Genomic DNA, 25409 nt, shown 5'->3' with positions numbered 1-25409 from the left:
CAAAGAAGGTTCACCAGATTGATTCCTGGGATGGCAGGACTTTCATATGAAGAAAGACTGGATGAACTGGGCTTGTACTCGTTGGAATTTAGAAGATTGAGGGGGGATCTGATTGAAACGTATAAAATCCTAAAGGGATTGGACAGGCTAGATGCAGGAAGATTGTTCCCGATGTTGGGGAAGTCCAGAACGAGGGGTCACAGTTTGAGGATAAAGGGGAAGACTTTTAGGACCGAGATTAGGAAAAACTTCTTCACACAGAGAGTGGTGAATCTGTGGAATTCTCTGCCACAGGAAACAGTTGAGGCCAGTTCATTGGCTATATTTAAGAGGGAGTTAGATATGGCCCTTGTGGCTACGGGGATCAGGGGGTATGGAGGGAAGGCTGGGGCAGGGTTCTGAGTTGGATGATCAGCCATGATCATAATAAATGGTGGTGCAGGCTCGAAGGGCCGAATGGCCTATTCCTGCACCTATTTTCTATGTTTCTATGTTTCAAAGCTCAAGAGCCATTATTGCCAGACATGGTTGTCAGAGGCTGACGATCTCTTGTTTCTTTGGAATTCCATTGACAAATCACCAAAGTCAAGAATTTGTCTTGTTCTACTTCCTTTTCTCGCTGATGCTTTTTTCTTTCTCTCATCCTCTGGTTAAAAGTAGCTACAAATGCTGTGTGCAATCTCCATCCACAGAGTAAGCAAGAGAGGCACATTAAGAGACCTGGGCCTGCTGGAGTCCTTTCTTCCCACTTCCCTCTACTTATCATTACATGGTATGCCACATTCAGCATCTGGTCCCAAGCCGCTGTGCTCTGGGGCATGTGTTGTAGGCAAGATCAGAGTTGCTTTGGACAAGACTTAAAAAAGAAAACCTCACTGAAGATCTGAGCGAAAGACCATCCTCTGGGAGAAATGTTACAGTTGTTTATTGTGACAAGAATTACATGAACATTTTGTGGGGAACACTGACATTGAGATTATTTGTTGGAACCACAGGCCTGATTTAGTAATGTTCAAACTTATGTACACTATTTAAAATTTAACATCAATGTATTTTTAAACATGTTTGCACGTCGCTAAGATCAAGATACTTAATACATTAAGTCTTCCTGCAAATATTATCCACCTGGTGCAGTTTAGTGCACTTTAAAATATTTGTTTCAAAAGCTGTATGCAACTCTGTTTACTCTTTCATAGTGAAGGAAATTAAAACAGGTGGTACAACGTAGGATGAACGTTCCATCCTGAAACAAGGCTTAAGTCCACTTAGTCCTTGAGGCAAGTCATAAGGCCAGTGTCTGCCAATGAGCATACAGCAACAAAGACAAATGCAGTCAGATGCTGGGAAAAGTTGTTCCCTCAGGCTGTACCTTCTGTCCTACGTGGCTGACCAGAAACCCATTTAAGGTTCTATGTTCAACAAAGGATTTTTTTTTAATATAGAAATAAGATGACTTCTGTTTGGATAGGAAATAAATAACAACAACATGAGAGGGTATGCAACACCAATCCATTTTTTCTTGTGTTCTGGGGCTCCTCCACTGGCCACAGTCTGGCTTTGCTCTACTGAGGAACGTGCTCCATGGAATTCGGCTTCACACTGCAATCTTTGTGTTGCGGAAGCTTGAATTGTCCCTGAAATGAAAAATGAAAGCAAGACTCAAAAGCTGGCTAAAAGACAAAACAGAGTGATGACTGACTTTGAAGGCAGGAGTGATAGCAATGGCGAGAGCAGACAAATGGGCAGAGATTGATCAAAGTACACCAACATGGGTAGACATCATCAATTTACACAATAATGAGTCAATGGCAAGTGATTGGCAAGGTCTTGGATAAATTTGCCTAACAAAGATTGTGAAGCTGGCACCAAAGAAGACTAAATTGAAAATGCGTACTGAGTGGCTGATGAGTTTGGAACATCAACTGTGCAGCGTTAAGTAGGCGAAATTAATCAAATACGAAATAATTAAAAGGTGCACCTCCCCGACAGGATGTGGGCTTCGCTCTGATGTAGGTGCAAACTGTTCCCCTTGTATAGATTTCACCTTCAAAATAAGTTCCAATGATCCAAGAACCCCCTTCAGCCACACATTCTCTAACCCATTTCCTTTTCCTACACTCATTAGTTACGGGCACTGGAACCAATCCTTTTGAGGTTTTACTCTTTAAACAGCTATCTAGTTCCCTAGGCTCGGGATCTCATCCTCTGTCTTACCTACTTCGTTGTTATTAATGTGAACCACAACTTCTGACTGTTCATCTTTCCTTTTCAGTATGCAATGCAGCCAGACCAAGTCATCTTTGACACTAGCACCATACTACCTTTCAATTCTCAGTGAGAAAGTACGATGAATCAGTCTTACTTGATGCTGTCTGTATGTGTCTTGTACTCCATAATGGTGCTGGGTGGTAAGTTCAACACACGGCGCAATGTGTCTCGTATCCGAGCAGTGGTTGCTTGATCACTAGCAGTTTTGTTCCACACCGAAATTATATCCTCCTGCAAGAGAATGTTAAAAGAGGAAAACTTTTTAAGCAACTCTCAACCCAGAATGACATGTAAACAATATACAGGTCTTCCTCGCCATCCAAAGGTAGAGCGTTCCTATGAAACGGTTCGTAAGCCGGAATGTCGTAAAGCGAAGAAGCAATTACCATTTATTTATATGGCAAAAATTTGTGAGCATTCACAGACCCAAAAAATAACCTACCAAATCATGCCAAACAACACATAAAACCTAAAATAACAGTAACATATAGTAAAAGCAGGAATGATATGATGAATACACAGCCTATATAAAGTAGAAATACTTCTCCACAATCATTGCCGCACTGTCCTCTGGAGCGAAAATCTCACACAAAACCTAAAATAACAGTAACATATAGTAAAAGCAGGAATGATATGATAAATACGCAGCCTATATAAAGTAGAAATACTTTTCCACAATCATTGCTGCACTGTTCTCCGTAGTGAAAATCTCACGCAAGCGCTCTCGGCAGAAACACGGCGCAAGTGCCCTCAGCAGAAACACTCTCTCTGGTAACCTTTAAGCTATGAAGCTGCCAAATCATACCAAATAACACGTAAAAATACACAGCCGATATAAAGTAGAAATAATATATGTATAGTGTAGTACCACTTACTGCAGCGGTCCCCAACCACTGGGCCACAAAGCATGTGCTACCGGGCCGCGAGGAAACGATATGATTTGGCGATATGAGTCAGCTGCACCTTTCCTCATTCCCTGTCACGCCCACTGTTGAGCTTGAACGCACGTGAGGTCATTACCCACGCGTTATCCGTGTCAGCGCGGGAAGGAGCTCAATTCCTCGAGCTTTCAAATGACGGCGGGCTGAAAAGCATGTTTGACATAACATCTCTGCCGGCATTCCGGATCAAAGTCAAGGCTGAATATCCTGAGGTAGCCACGAAAGCACTGAAAACGTTGCTTCCATTTCCAACATATCTCTGCAATGAATGCAACGGAAACTAAATTGCAGAATAGCCTGGACATAAGGACCCCCTTCGAGCATCGCTGTCTCCCATCACCGTCTCGTTGCAGGGAAACAAGGCCAGGGCTCCCACTGATTCAGCGATATTGGTGTGTTGCAATCATTTTATATGTTCATATGAGGAAAATATGTGCTGTGTGTTTAATATCCAAACGTTACTTAAAATGTTATGATGCTATTGACTTATATAACCATATAACAATTACAGCACGGAAACAGGCCATCTCTGCCTTTCTAGTTCGTGCCGAACGCTACTCTCACCCAGTCCCACCGACCTGCACTCAGCCCATAACCCTCCACTCCTTTCCTGTCCATATAGCTATCCAATTTTTCTTTAAATGATAATATCGAACCTGCCTCTACCACTTCTACTGGAAGTTTGTTCAACACTTACTTCAAGCTCCCCTGTCCTCCCCTGATAATTGACTTATCGCTATATTCATGCAAGGAAAGTATGCACTGTGTGTTTAATATTAAATTTGTTAGATAAACCCTTTTAGAAATGAAACTGAGTGTATTAGCCACTTATCACCCATATTCCGGTCGTGATTAACACCTACTCTGAACAGAATCGCCAAAAACAATTTGTAGGAAAAAAAGTCGGCACATACATGCATGCGTACACAGGTGCTCGCGGAAGGCTTCATGGTCATGGTAGTCTTTCTCGGGGTAAACACAACGTATTTGACTGCTACTCTTGTCCGTTGGCAACCCTACCCCCCTGCCCCCCCCCCGGGTCGGCCGGTCCACAAGAATATTGTCAATATTAAACCGGTCCGCAGTGCAAAAAAAGTTGGGGACCCCTTACTTACTGGAATCGGGAAGGCAGCGCCGAGCACACTGATGATGGTGTGTTAGGCTGAGTCGTCGGAAGTTGGGGTGGTGCAGTGGCCCCCACCCTCCGGGCAGCGAACCGATACCGATCCGCGAAGCATGCAGGGGTACAGCAGTAGCCGGGACTCACCCAGCACATCTTTAAGAACAAAGCCAAAATAAACAAGCTAATTAATTAGGTGCCGCCCAGCACGTAAATGTCGGCCCAGTTCAGAGGCAATGCAATCGGCAATCGCCTCTGATCTGGACCAACATTTACGCGCCGGGTGGCGCCTAATTAATTAGCTTGTTTATTTCAGCTTTTTTTCTTAAAGATGTGCTGGGTGCGTCCTGGCTACCGCTGCATTCTCCGCGAATCAGTATCTGTCCGCGGCCCGGGGGTTGGGGTGATGGGACACTGGGGTGTCGTCTGTTTCCATCAGGGCAGGCAGGTCATCTTCTCCTATGTCTGCCTGCCTCGATGTCAAGGGTCGAGGTTCATCATTTGCTGTGACTGATGTGGAAGGCTTGCTTAACTGCTTAGTCTCGCGGATTTTTAGATCATACAGTTCTTTGTAAGGACTCAAACCATCTTGCAAATATGCCTTAAATCAACGTACCCTTTCAAAATTAAAGTCGTACTTTATCACTGCAGTGAAAATCTCACGCAGTTGCTTCACGTTCAGTTCCTGGACGACTTCACTTTCGGTCCGTTCACTACTGCATTTGGTTTCGATTGTTATCCTTTCCTCTTCCAATTGCATCTGCTCTTCGTCTATCAGTTCTTGGTCATGGGATGCCAAACCTCTTCAACATCATCTTCGTCAACTTCCACAAGTCAAACTCACTTTGTCCTTACTTCATTCACCACGATTGAAAAGCTTAATTATGTCTAGTTTCACACTAAGTATAACACCCTTACGAGCTCTTTTAGGGTTTTCCGATACTGTAGAACTCGTCTTGCTAACAGCTGCTCACAGGCACGTGTTTAAGCAATGCTGGCTAGAATGCCGTTCCAGGGAGGAGAAGCTGCTTTTTTTCATAACAGTGAAAACACCTTCTGTTAGCGAAAACAGGTAACTAATGTAGGTCTTTCTTAACAGTGAGGTTTTGTAAAGCGAACGTTCGAAAAGCGGGGGACACCTGTATACGGGTTAGGGTTAGTAAGTTGTTGGCACGCAATTTTGGCACCAGTAGTGTGGAAACACTTGCAGGCAACATAGCACATCCTTGGAATGTGCAGTTTGTTGATGCAAATGACATACAGGTGTCCCCCGCTTTTCGAGCGTTCGCTTTACAAAACCTCACTGTTACGAAACACCAACATGAGTACCCTGTTTTCGTTTTCAGAAGATGTTTTCACTGTTACGAAAAAAAAAATTCAGCGTGCAATAAACGGCAGCATGCCTGTGAGCAGCCGTTTGCAAGATGAGTTCTATGGTATCGGAAAAGCCTGAAAGAGCTCGTAAGGGTGTTCACTTACGGTAAAACTAGACGTAATTAAGCGTTTTGATCGTGGTGAACGAAGTAAGGACAAGGTGAGTTTGGCTTGTGGAAGCTGATGAACATGATGTTGAAGAAGTTTTGGCATCCCATCACCAAGAACTGACAGATGAAGAGCTGATGCAATTGGAAGAAAACAGGATAACAATGGAAACCGAATGAGTAATGATAAAGTACGACTTTAATTTTGAAAGGGTACGTCGGTTTAGGGGATATTTGCAGGATGGTTTGAGTCCTTATTAAAGAACTGTGTGATAGAAAAATGCGCGAGGCTCAGCAGTCAAGCAAGCCTTCCACATCAGCCACAGCAGATGACGAACCTCGACCTTCGACATCGAGGCGGGCAGAGATAGAAGATGAGCTGCCTGCTCTAATGGAAACAGGCGACGAGATGACACCCCAGTGTCCCACCACCCCAACCCCCAGGCCATGGACAGATACCGATTCGTGGGGAATGCAAAGGTAGCCGGGAGGCACACAGCACATTTTTAAGAAAAAAGCCGAAATAAAAATGCTAATTAATTAGGTGCCGCCGACATGTAATTGTCGGCCCAGATCAGTGACGGCGCAATCGGAAACCGGCACTGATCTGGGCTGACAATTACGGGCGGCACCTAATTAATTAGCATGTTTGTTTCAGCTTTTTTCTTAAAGATGTGCTGTGTACCTCCCGGCTACTGCTGGACCCCCTGCGTTCTTCGTGACAATGTATCGCTCAGCGGCCCGGAGGGTGGGGGCCACTGCACCAGCCAAACTCCGACAAGTCTAACACACCATCATCAGTGTGCTCGGCGCTGTCTTCCCGATTCCTGTAAGTGATACTACACTGTACATACATTATTTCTACTTTATATCAGCTGTGTAATTTTACGTGTTATTTAGTATGATTTGGCAGCTTCATAGCTTAAAGGTTACTGGAGAGCGCTTGCGCGTTTCTGCCGATGGCATTTGCGTGAGATTTTCTGCCGACGGCGCTTGCGTGAGATTTTCGCTACGAAGAGCAGTGCAGTAATGATTGTGGAAAAGTATTTCTACTTTATATAGGCTGTGTATTTATCATATCATTCCTGCTTTTACTGTATGTTACTGTTATTTTAGGTTTTATGTGTTGTTTGGCATGATTTGGTAGGTTATTTTTGGGTCTGCAAACGCTCACAAAATTTTCCCATATGAATAAATGGTAATTGCTTCTTCGCTTTACGACATTTCGGCTTACGAACCGTTTCATAGGAACGCTCTACCTTCGGATGGCGGGGGAAACCTGTATTTCACTGTATGTTTTGATATACGTGACAAAAAAACAATCTTTATGGTAGGGCTCTCAGTATACTAGGTGGACTGTTAACTGTTGATCGCTTATTACCAAAATGGCTTCTCTGAAGTGTTATATTAAAATGGCTTCTCGTAATGTTAACTGCTGAGCAAGGAGTTCTCTGTAACTGTAATGTTTGGGTTACACAGGGAGATAATGGAAATTGTATTCATTTGTTAGCCAATGGAAGTCATGTTCTGTTATCTTGTATATATGTGCTGAGTTGAGGAGTGCGGGCTTTTTTGTGAGGCAAGCAGAGAGGACGGACGTGTGAGGAATGGACAGCGATTCCAGGGCGGCAGACACCGGACCTCAGGGGTTTGGAGGGTGGCCGGAGTCTCGGAAGGATGTTGTGGATGGGATCGGAGGCATGAGCTCCAACGTATTAAAATATTATGTGCTAAAGACTGATAAGTTACTTATGTGGCACCTTTCCTTGTAGTTATTTCTACTAACCCAGCACCAAAAATTTGCTATGAAGTATAATTCTTTACTCGCACTTTGTACATTGTTTGATATTTGTGTCGTGGCTGATCATTGGGCGACTCACACCTTATCCACACCAAAGCAATTGCACTGTTTGGTAAGGTTGACAGCTATTCACCCTAGGCAACAGGGGGTCAGTGGGGCAAAGACCCGTACAGTATTATCTTTAACAATTTACGTACTTGAAATCTGATTGATACCACAACTCCACAGATTTCCTCTCCAACCATAAACTGCTCTCCCAGCATGGCTAGGATGATGTTTTCCCAAAATCTGGATGCCAGGCCTTTGCGCAAGCGTATTATCCATTTGCCGCCATTCTTGTTGGCTTCATCCTGCAATGAGATAAACTAATTAGTTTCTGTTGAACATCTTTGGTGTTGGGCGAATGCACAGTTTCTGGAACCTCAGAGCAAGACTGCAGTACCAGAGGAACGCTGGGTCTCCAGCGTACTCTGCTTCACAGGGACATGGCTCACCCCCAGCACAACAGACAAAGCACTCCACCCCAAGGCTTTCACTATCCACCCCATGGACCAGATGGTGGCATTAGGTAAGGCAGAGGTGATGGCATTTGCATCATGATTAACTCATAATGGTGCATGGATGTTGTGGTTCTGTCTCATTCCTGGTCCCCCAATCTGAATTTATTTAAATCTTACATCCATCCCATAACGTGAGGGAGTAAAAACTTTTGCGTTATGATTCCGTTGTGATGTACAGACATGAGAATTTATGTCTAATGGCTTGTATAAAGAAGCAGTCCCGTAGCCTGTTGGTCCTGGCTTTAATGCTGCGGTACTGTTTGCCAGATGGAAGCAGCTGAAGCAGTTATGGTTGGGGTGACCTGTGTCCCCAATAAGCTTCCAGGCCTTCTTTCTGCACCTGCTGTTATAAATGTACAATATATAGCCAGTCAGCATGCTCCCAATGGTGCCCCTGTAGAAGATCTTGAGGATTTGGGAACTCATGCTGAACTTCTTCAGTCGCCTGAGGTGGAACAGACACAGTTGTGCTTTTTGTTGCCACATAGCCGGTGTTTACAGTCCAGGTGAGATCTTCGGTGATGTGTATACCGAAGAGCTGCAGTCCCATTGATGTTATCAGGGCGAGCCTGTCTCTGTTCCTCCTGTAATCCACGATCAACTCTTTTGTTTTTTTGAACATTATGGGAAAGGTTGTTATCCTGGCACCATTGTGTCAGGGTGTTAACCTCTCCTCTGTAGGCTGTCTCATCACCACTAGAAATAAGGCCAATCAATGTTGTGTCATCTGCAAATTTGATCAGCAGATTGGAGCTGTGTATGGCAGTACAGTCATGGGAGTAGAGGGAACTCAGGACACAACCTGAGGGGGGGGGGGCTCCTGTGTTGAGGGTCAGAGGGACAGAGGTAAGAACAGCCCATACTTACCACCTGTCGGCGATCTGATAGGAAGTCTAGGATCCATCTGCACAAGGCAGGGTGCAGGCCGAGGTCTCTGAGCTTCCTGTCAAGTCTGGAGGGAATTATGCTGTTGAATGCTGAACTGTAGTCCAGGTACAGCATTCTAACGTATGCATCCCTCTTCTCCAGGTGAGTGAGGACGGTGTGTAGTGCTGTGGCTATGGCAGTTATAGGTGGACCAGTTCCATTGGTAGGTGAATTGTATGTGTCCAGTGTGGGTGGTAGCATGCTGCAGATGTAGTCCTTAACCAGCCTCTCAAAGTATTTGCTTATTATTGAGGTGAGTGTAACAGGGCGCCAATCATTCAGGCATGCTACCTTGGTTTTCTTAGATACAGGGACGATGATGGATGATTTGAAACAGGAGGGCACTACATACTGGGAGAGGGAGAGGTTAAAAATGTTCATAAATATGTGCTGTAGGTTTTCTATGTTTCTATGTAAAGACACTAGCCAGCTGTTCAGCACACACGCTGAGGATGCCCTCTGGGATGCCGCCCGGCCCCGCTGCCCTGTAGCTGTTGACACGTCAGAATGTTCTATGTACCTCAGCCTCGGAGATGACCAAAGAGCAGATCTCCTCAGGGGTTCAACCTCAAATCGAGCGTAAAAATCACTTAGCTCATCCAGGAGCGAAGTGGCAATGTTGGCTGTATTGCTGCGTTTCCTCTTGAAGTCCGCGATGGTGTGCAGTCCTTGCCACACACTGCATGTGTCATTGTCACAGAGCTGTGACTGGATTATGTCCTTGTGTTGCCGTTTTGCCATCTTGATGACTCTACAAAACCACAGTGGCATCTCTTATGCTCCTGTTGGTCTCCAGAGGCAAAGGCTTTATCCCTGCACTGAGAGCAACATGCACTGAACTATTTATCCAAGACGTCTGGTTTGGGTTGACCCGGACCGAAATGTCTTCAATGCACTTCCAAATGAATCTTGTGACCACCTCTGTGTATTTGGAGATGTTCTCTGCTCGAAATACCTCCCAGGCGATGCTATCAAAGCAGTCTTGTAACACTGAGTCTGATTGGTTGGAGCAGCAGTGGATAGTTTTCACTACAGTTGCTTCCCGTTTCGGTTTCCGCCTGGTGGGCAGAAGCAAGATGGAGGAAAGGTCAGACTCTCCAAACAGAGGGGGAGAAGAGCTTTGTAGGCGTTGTGGAAGGGAGAGTAGCAGTGGTCGGGTATGTTTCCTCCCCGTGTGTCACCTCGATGTATTGATAGAACTTCAGGTAAGCTCTGGTCAGCCACGCTTGGTTAAAGTCTCCAGCGATGATGAAAGCAGCCATGGATTTTGATAGTCTTGCATAGTTCATGAGAGCCAGGTTGGTATCGGCCCGTGGTGGGATGTAATAATAACTGACGTGAATTCTCTGGGCAGCCAGAAAGGTCGACATAGCAGCATAAGGTATTCCATATCCAGGGAGCAAAAGGATTTGAGGGTGTGCAGCTACCTGAGTCTCATCAACCATTGTTCACCATGAAACATACTCCCCGGCCTTTACATTTCCCAGAGAGGTCTTTAGACATGTCTGCTTAGAACACAGAGAATCCGATGGGTTCGATGGCTTGGTCTGGTATTTCCTTCGACAACCACTTTTGCTAAAGTATAAGATGGCAGTCAAGTGCCAAGGAGGTTCTCCACCATCATTCTGGTTGCAGTATACATGCCATTCCTGTTAAATGTCAAGCAGGCACTGGAAGAGCTGAGCACCGAGATCAACAGTCACGCATATGCACATTCTGATGCCCCTGATCATGGCAGGGACTTCAACTAGGCCAGCTTGAAGAAGTTTCTGACCACCAATATGTCATCTGTTACACCACTATCAAGAAAGATTACCATGCCATCCCATGCCCACACTTTGGCAAGTCTGATCACCTAGCTCTAAATTCTACACGTAGCACATATGGCAGAGACTAAAAACTGCAGCACCAGTGGTGAGGACCATGAAGGTATGGTCAATGGAGGACTGGGAGCTTTGAATTGGTGGATTCGACCATATCCAGAGATTCATCTTTGAATCTGAATTAATATACTAAGGCTTTCACTGATTTAATCAAGAGCTGCATGTACGAATTGTGATTTCGAAAACATCACAAATTTTCCCAAACCGGAAGCCCTGGATGAATCAGGAGATCCACATTCTGCTGGGTGTTGTTCTTTGGTGTTCAAGACCGACAATCCAGAATCACACAATAGTCCAGGTATGACCTACATAACACAATCATGAGAGTAAAGAGGTAATTTCATGTGAAGTTAGAGATTCAACTGAAAGCCCACCAGCCGTGGCAGGGCTTGCATATCATTACTTCCTTTAAATGACAGTGATGAGCTCAACGCCTTTTATGCACACTTTGAGAACAACTCTATACCTTCCTGTATCTTCCAGTAAAATGGCAACACATTCAGACACAGCGACTTCTACAGGATAAACCAAAGGTATTATTGTCTTTTTTAAGCATTTTTTATGATCGCAAGACCCTGCTGAATTTAAGAACTGAAGCTCTGCCCCATGAGTGAGTTGTTTACTGGCAGAGGAACTGAAGGAGCTGGTCGGTGCAGACTGTGATGCCGCCTGCGATAGAGAAGTGTCAATATGCAGAGATGTGCAGTTGAATAACAAGAGATCGACTTAGTTGTGTTTCTTGCGATTGCAAGGCCCCATTGGATACTGGTGTTGTGGAATGCTGGAAGTCCAAATCATTTGTTTATTGGCAAACAGCGGGGGTAGATGGCGGGCTAGCTGCGTGGCCTTGATCGTAGTGAGGACTAGACCTCAAACCCAAGTTTGCAGTCCCCAGAGGGAGGCATCGGAGTCGAGTGCTCCACCGGAGTGTCAGAAGCAACGTGGTGCTGGAGTCAGTGCTGCCCCCAGTGCACACTCAGCAGAAGACAAGCTGTATTGGGTTCAACTGCAGACTTCTGCAACATTCAAGGAGTCGGGGAATTAGACTATTTTATCTTGTGTGTCTCATTTTACTGCTATCTTACATGTGCGTTGTATTCCTATTGGTACTGTCTGCACCCTGGCCCCGGAGTAACGCTGTCTCGTTTGGCTGTATTCATGTGTGGCTGAATGACAATTAAACTTGAACTTGAACCTGTCAAATCCTCACACCATCAAGTGTCCCTGTGATCTCTGTCTCACAGGCAAATGTCAGAATATCCTTCAAGAGGGTGAATCCTCACAAGATGTCGGGCCCTGACAGTGTACCTGGACAGTACTAAAAACACTGAGCTGACCAACTGGCTGGAGTCTTCAAGGATATGTTCAATCTCTTACTGCTAGGGCCCAAGTTCCTCACAGGCTTCTAAACAGCAGCAATCATACTGGGCCTGAGACTCTGTACCTCACTCTTTAAATGGACTCTCGACTTCCGTAGCAGACATTCACAGTCAATAAGGATCACTGATAAAAGCTGCTCCTCATTGACAATCAAGACAAGCACACTTTAAGGATGAGTGCTTCCATTACCGCTCTACTGTCTCTACACTCATAACTGAGTGGCTAAAAACAGCTCAAATTCCATCTAGAAATTCACAGATGACGCTAGTGTGGTTGATAAATTCTTAGGTGACAATGAGGAGGTGTACAAGGGAGACACAGATCAGTGGTGTTGCACTTGCACTCGGTATCAGCAAGAAAAGGATTTGATTCTGAACTTCAAGAAGAGGAAGTCAGGAGAACAAGCACCAATCTCATTGAGAGATCAGATCAGCAGTGGAAAGAGTGAGCAACTTCAAGTTCCTGGGGGCAACATCTCCCGTCCCACATTGATGCCGTAACAAGTGTAATGTCATGGTTCTCATCTTTACTGTTATGCTGTAGGTATTTCATTTAGCAGTTTTGTAAGAGCAGTCTGTTCTGCTTTCAGCCTGTTTGGGTTACTGTTGAAAATAAGGGATGCTTTGGAATGTGTATCATCCACTTGGGATGGTGGAACTAGGAAACGTTTCCAGAGAATGCTGAGGGGAGAGGTTTTCTGAGGGACATAAAAGTAGGTCTTGGTCTTTGTTCAGCAAGAAATGAAGAGAGAAGACGCTAGAGAAAAATGGTCCAACGATTCGATCCAGTGGGTAAACACAATTCGTTGGAGCCCCGGCAGGAGGTCTACCAAGGATCAGTGAATGAGAATCAGAATCAGGTTTATTATCACCAGCATGTGACGTGAAATTTGCTAACTTAGCAGCAGCAGTTCAATGCAATACATAATCTAGCAGAAAGACAGAAAAAAAAACAAAAAAACATAACAACAAAATAAACAAGTAAATCAATTAACACACATCAAAGTTGCTGGTGAACGCAGCAGGCCAGGCAGCATCTCGAGGAAGAGTTGCAGTCGACGTTTCAGGCCGAGACCCTTCGTCAGGACTAACTGAAGGAAGAGTGAGTAAGGGATTTGAAAGTTGGAGGGGGAGGGGGAGATCCAAAATGATAGGAGAAGACAGGAGGGGGAGGGATGGAGCCAAGAGCTGGACAGGTGATTGGCAAAAGGGGATACAAGAGGATCATGGGACAGGAGGTCCGGAAAGAAAGACAAGGGGGGGGACCCAGAGGATGGGCAAGAGGTATATTCAGAGGGACAGAGGGAGAAAAAGGAGAGTGAGAGAAAGAATGTGTGCATAAAAATGAGTAACAGATGGGATACGAGGGGGAGGTGGGGCCTTAGCGGAAGTTAGAGAAGTCGATGTTCATGCCATCAGGATGGAGGCTACCCAGACGGAATATAAGGTGTTGTTCCTCCAACCTGAGTGTGGCTTCATCTTTACAGTAGAGGAGGCCTTGGATGGACATGTCAGAATGCGAATGGGATGTGGAATTAAAATGTGTGGCCACTGGGAGATCCTGCTTTCTCTGGCGGACAGAGCGTAGATGTTCAGCAAAGCGGTCTCCCAGTCTGCGTCGGGTCTCGCCAATATATAAAAGGCCACATCGGGAGCACCGGACGCAGTATATCACCCCAGTCGACTCACAGGTGAAGTGTTGCCTCACCTGGAAGGACTGTTTGGGGCCCTGAATGGTGGTAAGGGAGGAAGTGTAAGGGCATGTGTAGCACTTGTTCCGCTTACACGGATAAGTGCCAAGAGGGAGATCAGTGGGGAGGGATGGGGAGGACGAATGGACAAGGGAGTTGTGTAGGGAGCGATCCCTGCGGAATGCAGAGAGAGGGGGGGAGGGAAAGGTGTGCTTAGTGGTGGGATCCCGTTGGAGGTGGCGGAAGTTACGGAGAATAATATGTTGGACCCGGAGGCTGGTGGGGTGGTAGGTGAGGACCAGGGGAACCCTATTCCTAGTGGGGTGGCGAGAGGATGGAGTGAGAGCAGATGTACATGAAATGGGGGAGATGCGTTTAAGAGCAGAGTTGATAGTGGAGGAAGGGAAGCCCCTTTCTTTAAAAAAGGAAGACATCTCCCTCATCCTAGAATGAAAAGCCTCATCCTGAGAGCAGATGCGGCGGAGACAGAGGAATTGCGAGAAGGGGATGGCGTTTTTGCAAGAGACAGGGTGAGAAGAGGAATAGTCCAGATAGCTGTGAGAGTCAGTAGGCTTATAGTAGACATCAGTGGATAAGCTGTCTCCAGAGACAGAGACAGAGACAGAAAGATCTAGAAAGGGGAGGGAGGTGTCGGAAATGGACCAGGTAAACTTGAGGGCAGGGTGAAAGTCGGAGGCAAAGTTAATAAAGTCAACGAGTTCTGCATGCGTGCAGGAAGCAGCGCCAATGCAGTCATCGATGTAGCGAAGGAAAAGTGGGGGACAGATACCAGAATAGGCACGGAACATAGATTGTTCCACAAACCCAACAAAAAGGCAGGCATAGCTAGGACCCGTACAGGTGCCCATAGCTACACCTTTAGTTTGGAGGAAGTGGGAGGAGCCAAAGGAGAAATTATTAAGAGTAAGGACTAATTCCGCTAGACGGAGCGGAGTGGTGGTAGAGGGGAACTGATTAGGTCTGGAATCCAAAAAGAAGCGTAGAGCTTTAAGACCTTCCTGATGGGGGATGGAAGTATATAAGGACTGGACATCCATGGTGAAAATAAAGCGGTGAGGGCCAGGGAACTTAAAATCATCGAAAAGTTTAAGAGCATGAGAAGTGTCACGAACATAGGTCGGAAGGGATTGAACAGGGGTGATAAAACAGTGTCGAGGTATGCAGAGATGAGTTCGGTGGGGCAGGAGCAAGCTGAGACAATAGGTCGGCCAGGACAGGCAGGTTTGTGGATCTTGGGTAGGAGGTAGAAACGGGAAGTGCGGGGTGTGGGAACAATAAGGTTGGTAGCAGTGGATGGGAGATCCCCTGAGCGGATAAAGTCGGTGATGGTGTGGGAGACAATGGCCTGGTGCTCCTTAGTGGGGTCACGATCGAGGGGTAAATAAGAGGAGGTATCCGCGAGTTGTCGCTGTGCCTCGGCAAGGTAGAGGTCAGTACGCCAGACTACAACAGCACCCCCTTTGTCAATTATGTATATTGAACAGATTTAAAAGAATGTGCAAAAACAGAAATACTGTATATTAAAAAAAAGTGAGGTAGTGTCCAAAGCTTCAATATCCATTTGGCACTCAGATGGCAGAGGGGAAGAAGCTGTTCCTGAATCACTGAGTGTGTGCCTTCAGGCTTCTGTACCTCCTACCTGATGGTAACAGTGAGAAAAGGGCATGACCTGGGTGCTGGAGATCCTTAATAATGGAAGCTGCCTTTCTGAGACACCGCTCCCTAAAGATGTCCTGGGTATTTTGTAGGCTAGTGCCCAAGATGGAGCTGACTAGGTTTACAACCTTCTACAGCTTCTTTCAGTCCTGTGCAGTAGCCCCTCCATACCAGACAGTGATGCAGCCTGTCAGAATGCTCTCCACGGTGCAACTATAGAAGTTTTTGAGTGTATTTGTTGACATGCCGAATACGGCGTTTGGAAAATTTGAGCTCCAATCTGTGCATATTTGACTGTTTCATTACAATGGGCCCTTCTTATTTATTTCTCTCTTTTCTTTACTCACTCTTTGATTAAGTTAACGTTCACAAATATACTTCTTTAATATTGTATGCAGTGTGTGATCTATTATTTTATGCCAATGAGCTACTGCAAGGCAGTAAATCACACGTCATTCACACAAACCAGGGTTGGGATGGGTGAGTCATCCCAACCCCACGGATTTGGTGGGACCAAAGTCATATACACCCCAGATGTACCAAGCTTGAGAAAGGTGGGTTCTCGTCGCAGAATCCAGTGGCTGTTAGTGAGGGGCTAATGAGCAACATTTCCAGAGATGCCCAGTTAAAGGGGGTTTCACAAAAGAGACACACCAGCGGCTATATTTCATTAGGTGTTTGAGATTTGATATGTTACCAAAGATGGAGAGCAGTCTGACCGGTGTATCACCATCTGGTATGGAGGCTCCAATGCACAGGATCGCAAGAGGCTGTAGGGGGTTGTAGACTCAGCCAGTTCCATCGTGGACACAATCCTCCCTCCCACTGAGGACATCTTCAAAATGTGGCAACCCAAGAAGGCAGTTTCCATCATTAAGGGCTCTCACCATCCAGGACATGCCTCTTCTCATTACTACTTCAGTGAGGAGGTACAGGAACCTGAAGACCCACAATCAACATTTTAGGAACAGCATCTTCCCCTTCATTAGATTTCTAAACAGCCTATGAACCCGAGAACACTAGCTCGTTGTTCTTTTTTATTGCAAACTTTATTTATTTTGTAATTTATAGTAATTTATGACTTTGAACTGTACTGCTGCCACAAAACAAATTTCACATCATAAAATTCAGTGATAATAAACCTGATTCTGATTCCAATACATATACCAGTACCCAAAGACAAAACAAACGCTTAGCCCACTACTCACCTCCCACATAGGTTTGATACCCTCCTTGAAGAGGTGGAAATCACTATGACCTGTCAAGTCACCTGGTCGCACCAAATGGCTGTAGAACCTCCAGAACTGCTCCACCTGGTGGAGGAAGACGGAAGCCAGCAATCAACAGCAACATAATTATATGAATTGCGTTACCACACCAGCACCTCCAGCTGATTTTGATCAACAGAGTAATATGTATTAATACAACATCTTTAAGATGATAAAACATTGAGGCATGTCAGTGAAGTGCCAGCAAATAAATTTGAGACTGAATCCTGTGAAGGTGATTTCATTTTTTGCAAAGATTTAGGTTTCAAAGAATATCACAAATAATGATAGAGAGAAGAGAGAGGGAGAGAGAGGGAGAGGGAGAAGAGAGGAGAGAGCGAGGGAGAAGAGAGGAGAGAGAGAGGGAGAGGAGAGAGAGAGAAGGGAGGAGAGAGGGAGAGGGAGAAGAGAGGAGAGAGGGAGAAGAGAAGAGAGAGGGAGAGAGAGAGAGGAAGAAGGTGGAGAGGAGAGAGGGAGAGAGAGAAGAGAGAGGGAGAGGGACAGGGAGAGGGAGGAGAGAGGGAGAGGAAGAAAAGAGAGTGGGAGAGGGAGAAGAGAGGAGAGAGGGAGAGGAAGAAAAGAGGAGAGAGGGAGAGGGAGAAGAGAGGGAGAGGGAGAAGAGAGGAGAGAGGGAGAGGAAGAAAAGAGGAGAGAGGGAGAGGGAGAAGAGAGGGAGAGGGAGAAGAGAGGAGAGAGGGAGAGGGAGAAGAGAGGAGAGAGGGAGAGGGAGAAGAGAGAAGAGCAAAAGGAGACTAAAAGGATGAGGAGAAAATTCTGCGGTTTAGGGGTTAGATACCTGAAGACATGTTTGCCATTATGGACATAGCGCAGTCAGAATGGAAACATGCACATCAGCAGATATAATACTTTTCATCAGCTGCTTTCTCATCAAGAATGCTGTTAGTGCTCTATCTGCAAAAGGTGGGATTTCCCAGTGGCCGTCTATTTTAATACCATTTCCCATTTCCATTCCAACTTGTTGGTCCACAGACTCCTCTACTGCTACTTACTCCTGTCTCACCTATTCTCTTCTGCCTGGATCCTTTGTGCACAAACTGTACGTCTCCACAGAAAACACGAGAAATTCTGCTGATGCTGAAAATCCAAAGCAACACACACAAGATGCAGGAGGAACTCAGCAGGCCAAGTACAACTAAGCCCTGTAGTGCCCTTTTCTGAACTTTGACATACATGATCATATTTATTAAAATAACATCACTAACTTACATTTCTATCTAGTGATACAGCACGGTATCTCACCCTTCCTGTCTAATGACCCTATGCTGTCCAATTACACCCATGTGACCAAGTAATCTACTAATCATACATCTTTCAAATGTGGGAGGAAACTGAAGTGCCAGGTGGAAACCTAAGCAGTCACGGCAAAAACGTACAAACTCCTTATAGACAGCAGCGGGAATTGAACCTGGGACACAGGCGCTGTAATAACTTCCCATTTATTTTTTTTAGATTATAAGAACACTCAGTCCTCTTTTATTGTCATTTAGAAATGCATACATGCATTAAGAAATGATACAATGTTTCTCTGGAGTGATATCACAGAAAACAGGACAAATCAAAGACTAACACTGACAGAACCACATAATTATAACATATAGTTACAGCAGTGCAAAGTAATACCATAATTTGATGAAGAACAAACCATGGGCACGGTAAATAAAGTCTCAAAAGTTCCTGAGTCGATCGACTCCCGAGTCCCCGATAGCAGGCGGCAAAAGGGAGAAACTCCCTGCCATAAACCTCCAGGCACCGTCAACTTGCCAATGCCTTGGAAGCAGCCAACCACAGCCGACACTGAGTCCATCTGTCCAAAAACTTCGAGCTTCCGACCATCCTCTCCGATACAGCCTCCCGAGTGCCATCCTCTGCCGAGCGCCTTTGACCTCACCCCGGCTGCTGAAATACGCAAAGCCGAGGATTTCGGGGCTTCTGCTCCGGAGATTCCAGTTACAATAGTAGCAGCGGAAGCGAAGCAGGCATTTCAGAAGTTTTCCAGATGTTCCTCCGTACTCTCACGTCCGTCTCCATCAAATCAGAATTGTGCACGGTCCCCTACTTGACAGATATGACATCACCACCGAAGTGACCGCGCACGCTCTTAAATATTAAAATACTTTAAATAAATTCCCGTTGCTGTGGTGGAATTTGAACCCATTTACTGGGATCAAGGATCAGAACTCTGATTGCTACTCCAACGACTTAACCATTGTGCTATCATATTTCCCAATTTAACCCAATACAACCTGATTAGGCCCAGCTTTTGTGACAAAGTTCAGTAATTGTTAATGTTATCCACTGCCAATGCTGCATCTTATTTACATAAAAATAAAAAGCTATGACCAACTTACTGAGGCAACTGTTCCAATCTGTTTAATATTCTGTTCATAGCTCTGGGTGTTAGCTGGTCTGCTTGGTGTACGCCTGGAGTACCAGAAGGTGTAGTTATATTGTAGAGGGTGCTCACCAGCTCCAGGTGTCACTGCCTGTGTAAACAAAAACATAATCAAAACAATCAACTACTCCATTCTCCATTGCCTTAACTGGCCTTCTTTATATTTGGTTTTTTGGGTGTTCATTACATGACTTCATTGGACTATTTACAGTGTAATTTCCGTAAATCTTCAGCACCAAGTATTCACAGATTTTATTCTTTGTAATTGGAACTTATCAAAGACCTTAAAAGTGGATCAGAGAAGGAAAGAAAATTACCAGAAACATACCTTCATCTTTGTCTTTCCTAAGCCTCTTGAGCCAAAGCCTCAAGCTCTAACAATGTCCCAATCTAACAATGGTTGCTCCAGTTAAGCTTCAGTTTTTCTTGTAGGCCAAGTACCTAGAAAACTGTGATATCTCAAGCTTGCCAAAAGTTTCCAGAAGACCCCGCTCGCGTTTTAAATCTCGCGCTTAGCTCACTCACCCAATCAGATTGCATGAATGGAACAGCAGAGGCTCACTGACATTGACATGCTGTGCTACAGTGGTGCTAGAAAGTTTGTGAACCCTGTAGAATTTCCTCTATTTCTGCATAAACATGACCTAAAATGTGATCAGATCTTCATGCAAGTCCTAAAACTAGATAAAGAGAACCCAATTAAATAAATAATACAAAAACATTATATTTGTTCATTTATTTATTGACATGTCCACACTGATTCTTAACAATTTTTATGATTATGTCACGTACCCCGTGATGGGAATAAAGAACTAGCAGAGATGGAAAACACTTTGGAGTCCAGTATTGCTATTAACTAATAATATTTATTAGTAACTACAGAATACAGTAACATAAATGTAAATAAATCAAACAGGTTAGCAATGATTATATATATAAGTAAGTAAATCAGTAAGTGTGGAAATATATGTATGAAAAACTAAGCTTCTTTAAGTCTAGGGGTAAAAAGATACAGCCTTACGACGATGAGTAAAGTTCAGTTCAGTTCAGTTCATGGTATTGAGTTGAGTAGTGAAGGAGAGAGGGAGAGGGAGAGATTTGAGTCTTCAGGTGAGCTGACGCCGTCGATTTTCTCATTGTCCTTCGAAATCCTTTAAAAGTCACCGACTGTGACTTTAACAAAGGGGACTGGTTTTCTGTGGTGGAGCTATCCCCCAGGCGAGGGTGGACACATGGACAACTCCCCACCAGTCAACCCCTTTTCCTTCTTTCCACTGCAAGAGCGATGGATCGGTCCGCCTTATTGATCCTCCAAAACCCACTTTTTCTGTGGGCACAACAATGCTCATTCAGTGTCCAAACATGTGTCTGAGGTCTGTATCATCTGACCTCCTATTTTATCTTCCCGTGCTGAGCATCAACTGTCACTCAAATAACTCCTCCTTCCTCTCTCTGCTTAAGAAATGCAAGCAGGCGATCTGTCCTTGAAGAAAGTAGCAACACACTGCCAGAAATCATAACTTTGAGTGTCCATTAAATAATGCCATCGGTCACCATAGCAACTTACGAGCTGCTCAGTGCCACCTCCAACTCCAACTCAGCAGAAATCCAAAAGTTACTCAGTTCTTTCTCGTTCCTTAAAGTGACAGTCCAACAGTTAGTCTTCGTCTCTCTCTCTCTCTCTCTTTCAAAACAACATGTCGGTGTTAAATAACTCTCTCTCTCTCTTTTCAAAAGCACAGTTCATAGGGGTAATTCAGGACCCCGTCACAATTACCATAGAAAACATCCTATCTGGATGCAACACAGCTTGGTATGACAACTGTTCTACACATTACTGCAAGAAATAACACAAAGTGTGGACATAGACCAGCTCATCATAGGAACAAGCATCCCCTCATGGAATCCGTCTACGCCTCTCAATATCTCAGTAAAGCAGCCAGCATAATCAAAGACACCCCCCCCCCCCGGACATTCTCTCTTCCCCCCCTCTCCTATCAAGCAGAAGATACAAAAGTCTTAAAGCACATACCACCAGGCTCAATGACAGCTTATCAGACTCTTGAACAGACCTCTTGAATGATAAGATGGACCCTTTGCCTCACAATCTACCTTATTATGATCTTGCATTTTTATCGTTTACCTTCACTGCACTCTTTCAGTAGCTTTTACACTTTACTCTGCATTGTTATTGTTTTAATGCACTCAATGTACTGTGCAATGTAATGATTTGACCTGAATGAACAGTATGCAAGGCAATCTTTTCACTGTGTTTTGGTACATGTGACATTAGTAAACCAAAACCAACTGTTTGGCGTTAATACAATGGGTTTTCAACCATACATTGATCTCAAGTAAAATCTTCCATTAACTTGAGTTATTGCACTTCACTGGTCTGAAATCTCCCTGGAAATCCTTGAGGTGCTGCTTTCGTCATCTGCCACTGGCTGCAAAATTAAATGAGAGCAGTTGTTTGAGTGGAGGTGGTGGTGAGTAGGTTGTCCCTTCATCCATCGATTTTAATATTGAAAGATAATATTTTAATTTGTGCTCTGAACACACGAGATCAGAACTGACAAGGGCACGTGAAATGTAACAATTTCTGTACAACTCTCTGTACAAGTTTAAGTTTAATTATCATTCAACCATACATGAATATAGTTTGCTCCGGGCCCAAGGTTTACCAACAATACATAGCACACTGCAATAGCACAGATAGTATATACAGTCACTGTATCAGTAATATTTGAGTAATACAGTAAATATGTTGTTTGATTAGGCATTCTATTTTGTTTATATAATTCATTATGGTTATATGTACAAAATTGCATATGCCATGACACCACTACATGATATGTGCTCACTTCGCTTAAAGTAAAATACATAAGACCATAAAACTTGGGAGCAGAATTAGGCCATTCAGTCCATCGAGTCTGCTCCATCATTCTATCATGGCTGATTCCAGATCCCACTCAACCCCATACACCCGCCTTCTCTCCATATTCTTTGATGCCCTGACCGATCAGGAAAACGATCAACTTCTCCCTTGAATACATGCACGGACTTGGCCTCCACCACAGTCTGTGGCACAGCATCCCACAGATTTACTACTCTCTGGCTAAAAAAATTCCTCCTTAACTCTGTTCTAAAAGGTCACCCCTCAATTCTGAGGCTGTGCCCTCTAGTTCTGGATACTCCCACCATAGGAAACATCCTCTCCACATCCATCCTATCTAGTCCTTTCAACATTCAATAGGTTTCAATGAGATCCCCACGTATTCTAAATTCCAATGACTACATTGCCAAATGCTCGTCATATGTTAACCCCTTCATTCCCAGAATCATCATTGTGAACCTCCTCTGGACTCTCTCCAATGACAACACATCCTTTCTGAGATATGGGGCCCAAAACTTACAAAGTTAGACCTACGTTCTGGCTTTGTGTTCTTGCTTTTAATTAGTTTTAAATTTTGGAGTTACAAAACATAACAGTGGCGACAAGGTATTTTTAAAATAAACCCAAGACGACTACCTACCTGTGGAAGCGTAGTGTGACGTTCAAGTTAAAAATACAGCGCAGCACGTGTTCTTCAGAAGGGAAGACACAATCAAGTTTTTTTAAAAAAAGGGCAGTAAATGGAAGAATTCACAGGTTCATAAAAAGAGAATACTGGTTCATAATAATCATTAAACAGAGAGTAGAAACGGCTGACTACATTGGAAAGATAGACGCAGTCAATAGCTCAAGGGGTAACTAGCTCATGTATACTGAGCAAATTGAACAGTATTTTGAAGCAAATAAAATAGCCAATGAGAAATGAGTACCAAGTGCATTGGGTTTAAAGACATACTGTTTGCTTCGAAGTTTGACTGTTCCAACCAAACCAGCTGACATGAGCTTTGCTGATATTGTGACAGTATTGCAGAAACAGCAAGACTATCTTTTTTATCTTTTTCTCTTCCCTGTGTAGTCTATTTATTTTTGTCTGTCCAACATGCTCTTTGTTTTGCCTTTAAATCTGCATTGGTCTGGTGTATGTGAGTCCTTGCTACAGCAGTAACACAATTGCTCGACTAGACAGACCTCCGTCTAGACACTGCCATTTTGGTCACACTCACTTTCATTCCTGACTACAAGTCAATTGTGTCTGTCTGCCGTTTCCATTGATACAGCTACTTCAGCTGTACTTTGAAATGTGAATTGTGCTTCAATTAGGAGCCATTTTTGAATGCTTCTTGTAAGATTCCACAAAATAACCAATTTCTCAGTACATTATTAAGCCCATTACCAAACTGACAACGTTTAGACAACCCCTTCAGTTCAGCCACATATGCTGATAAAACCCTCCTTCCTTTATGTGTACTTATGAAACCTAAAGCATTCTGCAATCAACAATGGTTTTGGTTCTGCCATAGGCTCTTGATGTAGATAGATAGATATACATTATTGATCCTGAGGGAAATTAGGTTTCATTACAACTGCACCAACCAAGAATAGAGCATAAATATAGCAATACAAAAACCACAAACAATCAAACAACAATATGCAAACTATGCCAGATGGAAATAAGTCCAGGACCAGCCTATTGGCTCAGGGTGTCTGACCCTCCATGGGAGGAACTGCAAAGTTCGATGGCCACCAGCAGGAACAACCTCCCGTGACGTCCAGTGTTGTATCTCAGTGGAATATGGCTGGAGTCCAACAGCAAAAAGTTCAATATCCGGTCTACAACATGTTCCTCGATCGTAATATGACCCGGATTGCACCATCCGTTGTTAACCAGAACAGTAAGCACCCAACTCCCTTACGCTTACTGCTCTCAGTGCACTTCCGGTCAGCCCAAATGGTCTGGCAGCTGTTCATGGAAAAGTTTGATCGGGTATGTCCTCGTGCAGCCCCGTTCCAGTATAACACATAACACTGCACTCCCGAAATGTTCTCTGACACCTGGCTAGCGCCATGAACTCGTATGCATTGGATGCCTTGGAATTCTCTTTAATCCTACTTGCCAAGAACTTTTCATGACCCCTCCTGGCCCTCTTAATGCCCTTCTTCTCATGGCTTTAAGGAAATGTTAATTAGTACCTTTCTCTTAGCAGTGCTTTGTGTCTTTTCCTGTTCACATAATTCTGCTTCTTTCTCCTTCAGTGACTCATTCTCTTCATTGTGTTCATGGTCCCCACTGTCATCATCTTTCAGGCTACAAAAAATCATATTTTTTAAATTTTAAAACATGATTAACTAAACACTATTTCTCCAGGAGAAACATTTTAGTGCACAATTTTTGTGTTTGTGACTGGGGAAATTTTTAAGATGAGGAAAGGATAAGGCCAACCACTAGACAAATCTCTTGCAACACACACAGAATGCTGGAGGAACTCAGCAGGCCAGGCAGCATCTATGGAAAAGGGTAAACAGTCGACATTTCAGGCCAAGACCCCTCATCAGGACTGGATGAGAAAAGATGAGAAGTTAGAGCAAGAAGGTGGGGGCAGTAGAGGAAGAAGTACAAGGTAGTAGGTGATAGGTTAAACTGGGAGAGAGAGGGGATGAAGTAAAGAGCTGGGAAGTTAATTGATGAAAGAGATAAAGGGCTGGAGAAGGGGGAATCTGATAGGAGAGGACCAAAGGCATGGAAGAAAGGGAAGGGGGGGCAGGTAAAGACATAATGTGAGAGGGGGAAACAGAAACACAATCTCACTCCCACACACACACACACAATATTATTACAGCATGGTATACAGGCCTTTCAGTCCACAGTGCTGTGCCGACCTTCTAACTTACTCCAGGATCAATCTAACCCTTCCCTTCTACATAACCCTCTATTTTTCTATCATTCATGTGCTAAGAGCATCGTAAATGCCCCTAATATATCTGCCTCCATGACCTCCCTGGCAGGGTGTTCCACACACCCACCACTATCTGTGTAAAATAACTTAATATACTTTCCTCAAAAACATCTTAAAATTCTGCCCCCTTATATTAGCCATTTCTGCCCT

The 25409-nt window shown here is 44.4% G+C and overlaps 1 protein-coding gene across 1 annotated transcript in view; it reads right to left on the bottom strand.

Annotated features, from left to right (window-relative positions):
- Positions 1 to 907: 907 nt before the first annotated feature.
- LOC140197889 (eukaryotic translation initiation factor 4E type 2-like) overlaps positions 908 to 25409 on the bottom strand; it is a 29496-nt gene continuing 4994 nt past the window's right edge. Inside the window, exons 2-7 of the mRNA XM_072258453.1 lie at positions 24496 to 24610; positions 19366 to 19500; positions 16937 to 17041; positions 7809 to 7961; positions 2363 to 2499; positions 908 to 1634 (exon numbers count right to left, since the gene is read on the bottom strand). Coding sequence (XP_072114554.1) covers positions 1595 to 1634; positions 2363 to 2499; positions 7809 to 7961; positions 16937 to 17041; positions 19366 to 19500; positions 24496 to 24610 — 685 coding nt within the window. The 3' untranslated portion in view covers positions 908 to 1594. The remainder of the gene's footprint in view (positions 1635 to 2362; positions 2500 to 7808; positions 7962 to 16936; positions 17042 to 19365; positions 19501 to 24495; positions 24611 to 25409) is intronic.

Source organism: Mobula birostris, chromosome 5, assembly GCF_030028105.1.
Source record: "Mobula birostris isolate sMobBir1 chromosome 5, sMobBir1.hap1, whole genome shotgun sequence".
NCBI lineage: Eukaryota > Metazoa > Chordata > Chondrichthyes > Myliobatiformes > Myliobatidae > Mobula > Mobula birostris.
Note: the sequence above shows the minus strand (reverse complement) of the source record. Positions and strands in the feature narration are given on the sequence as shown.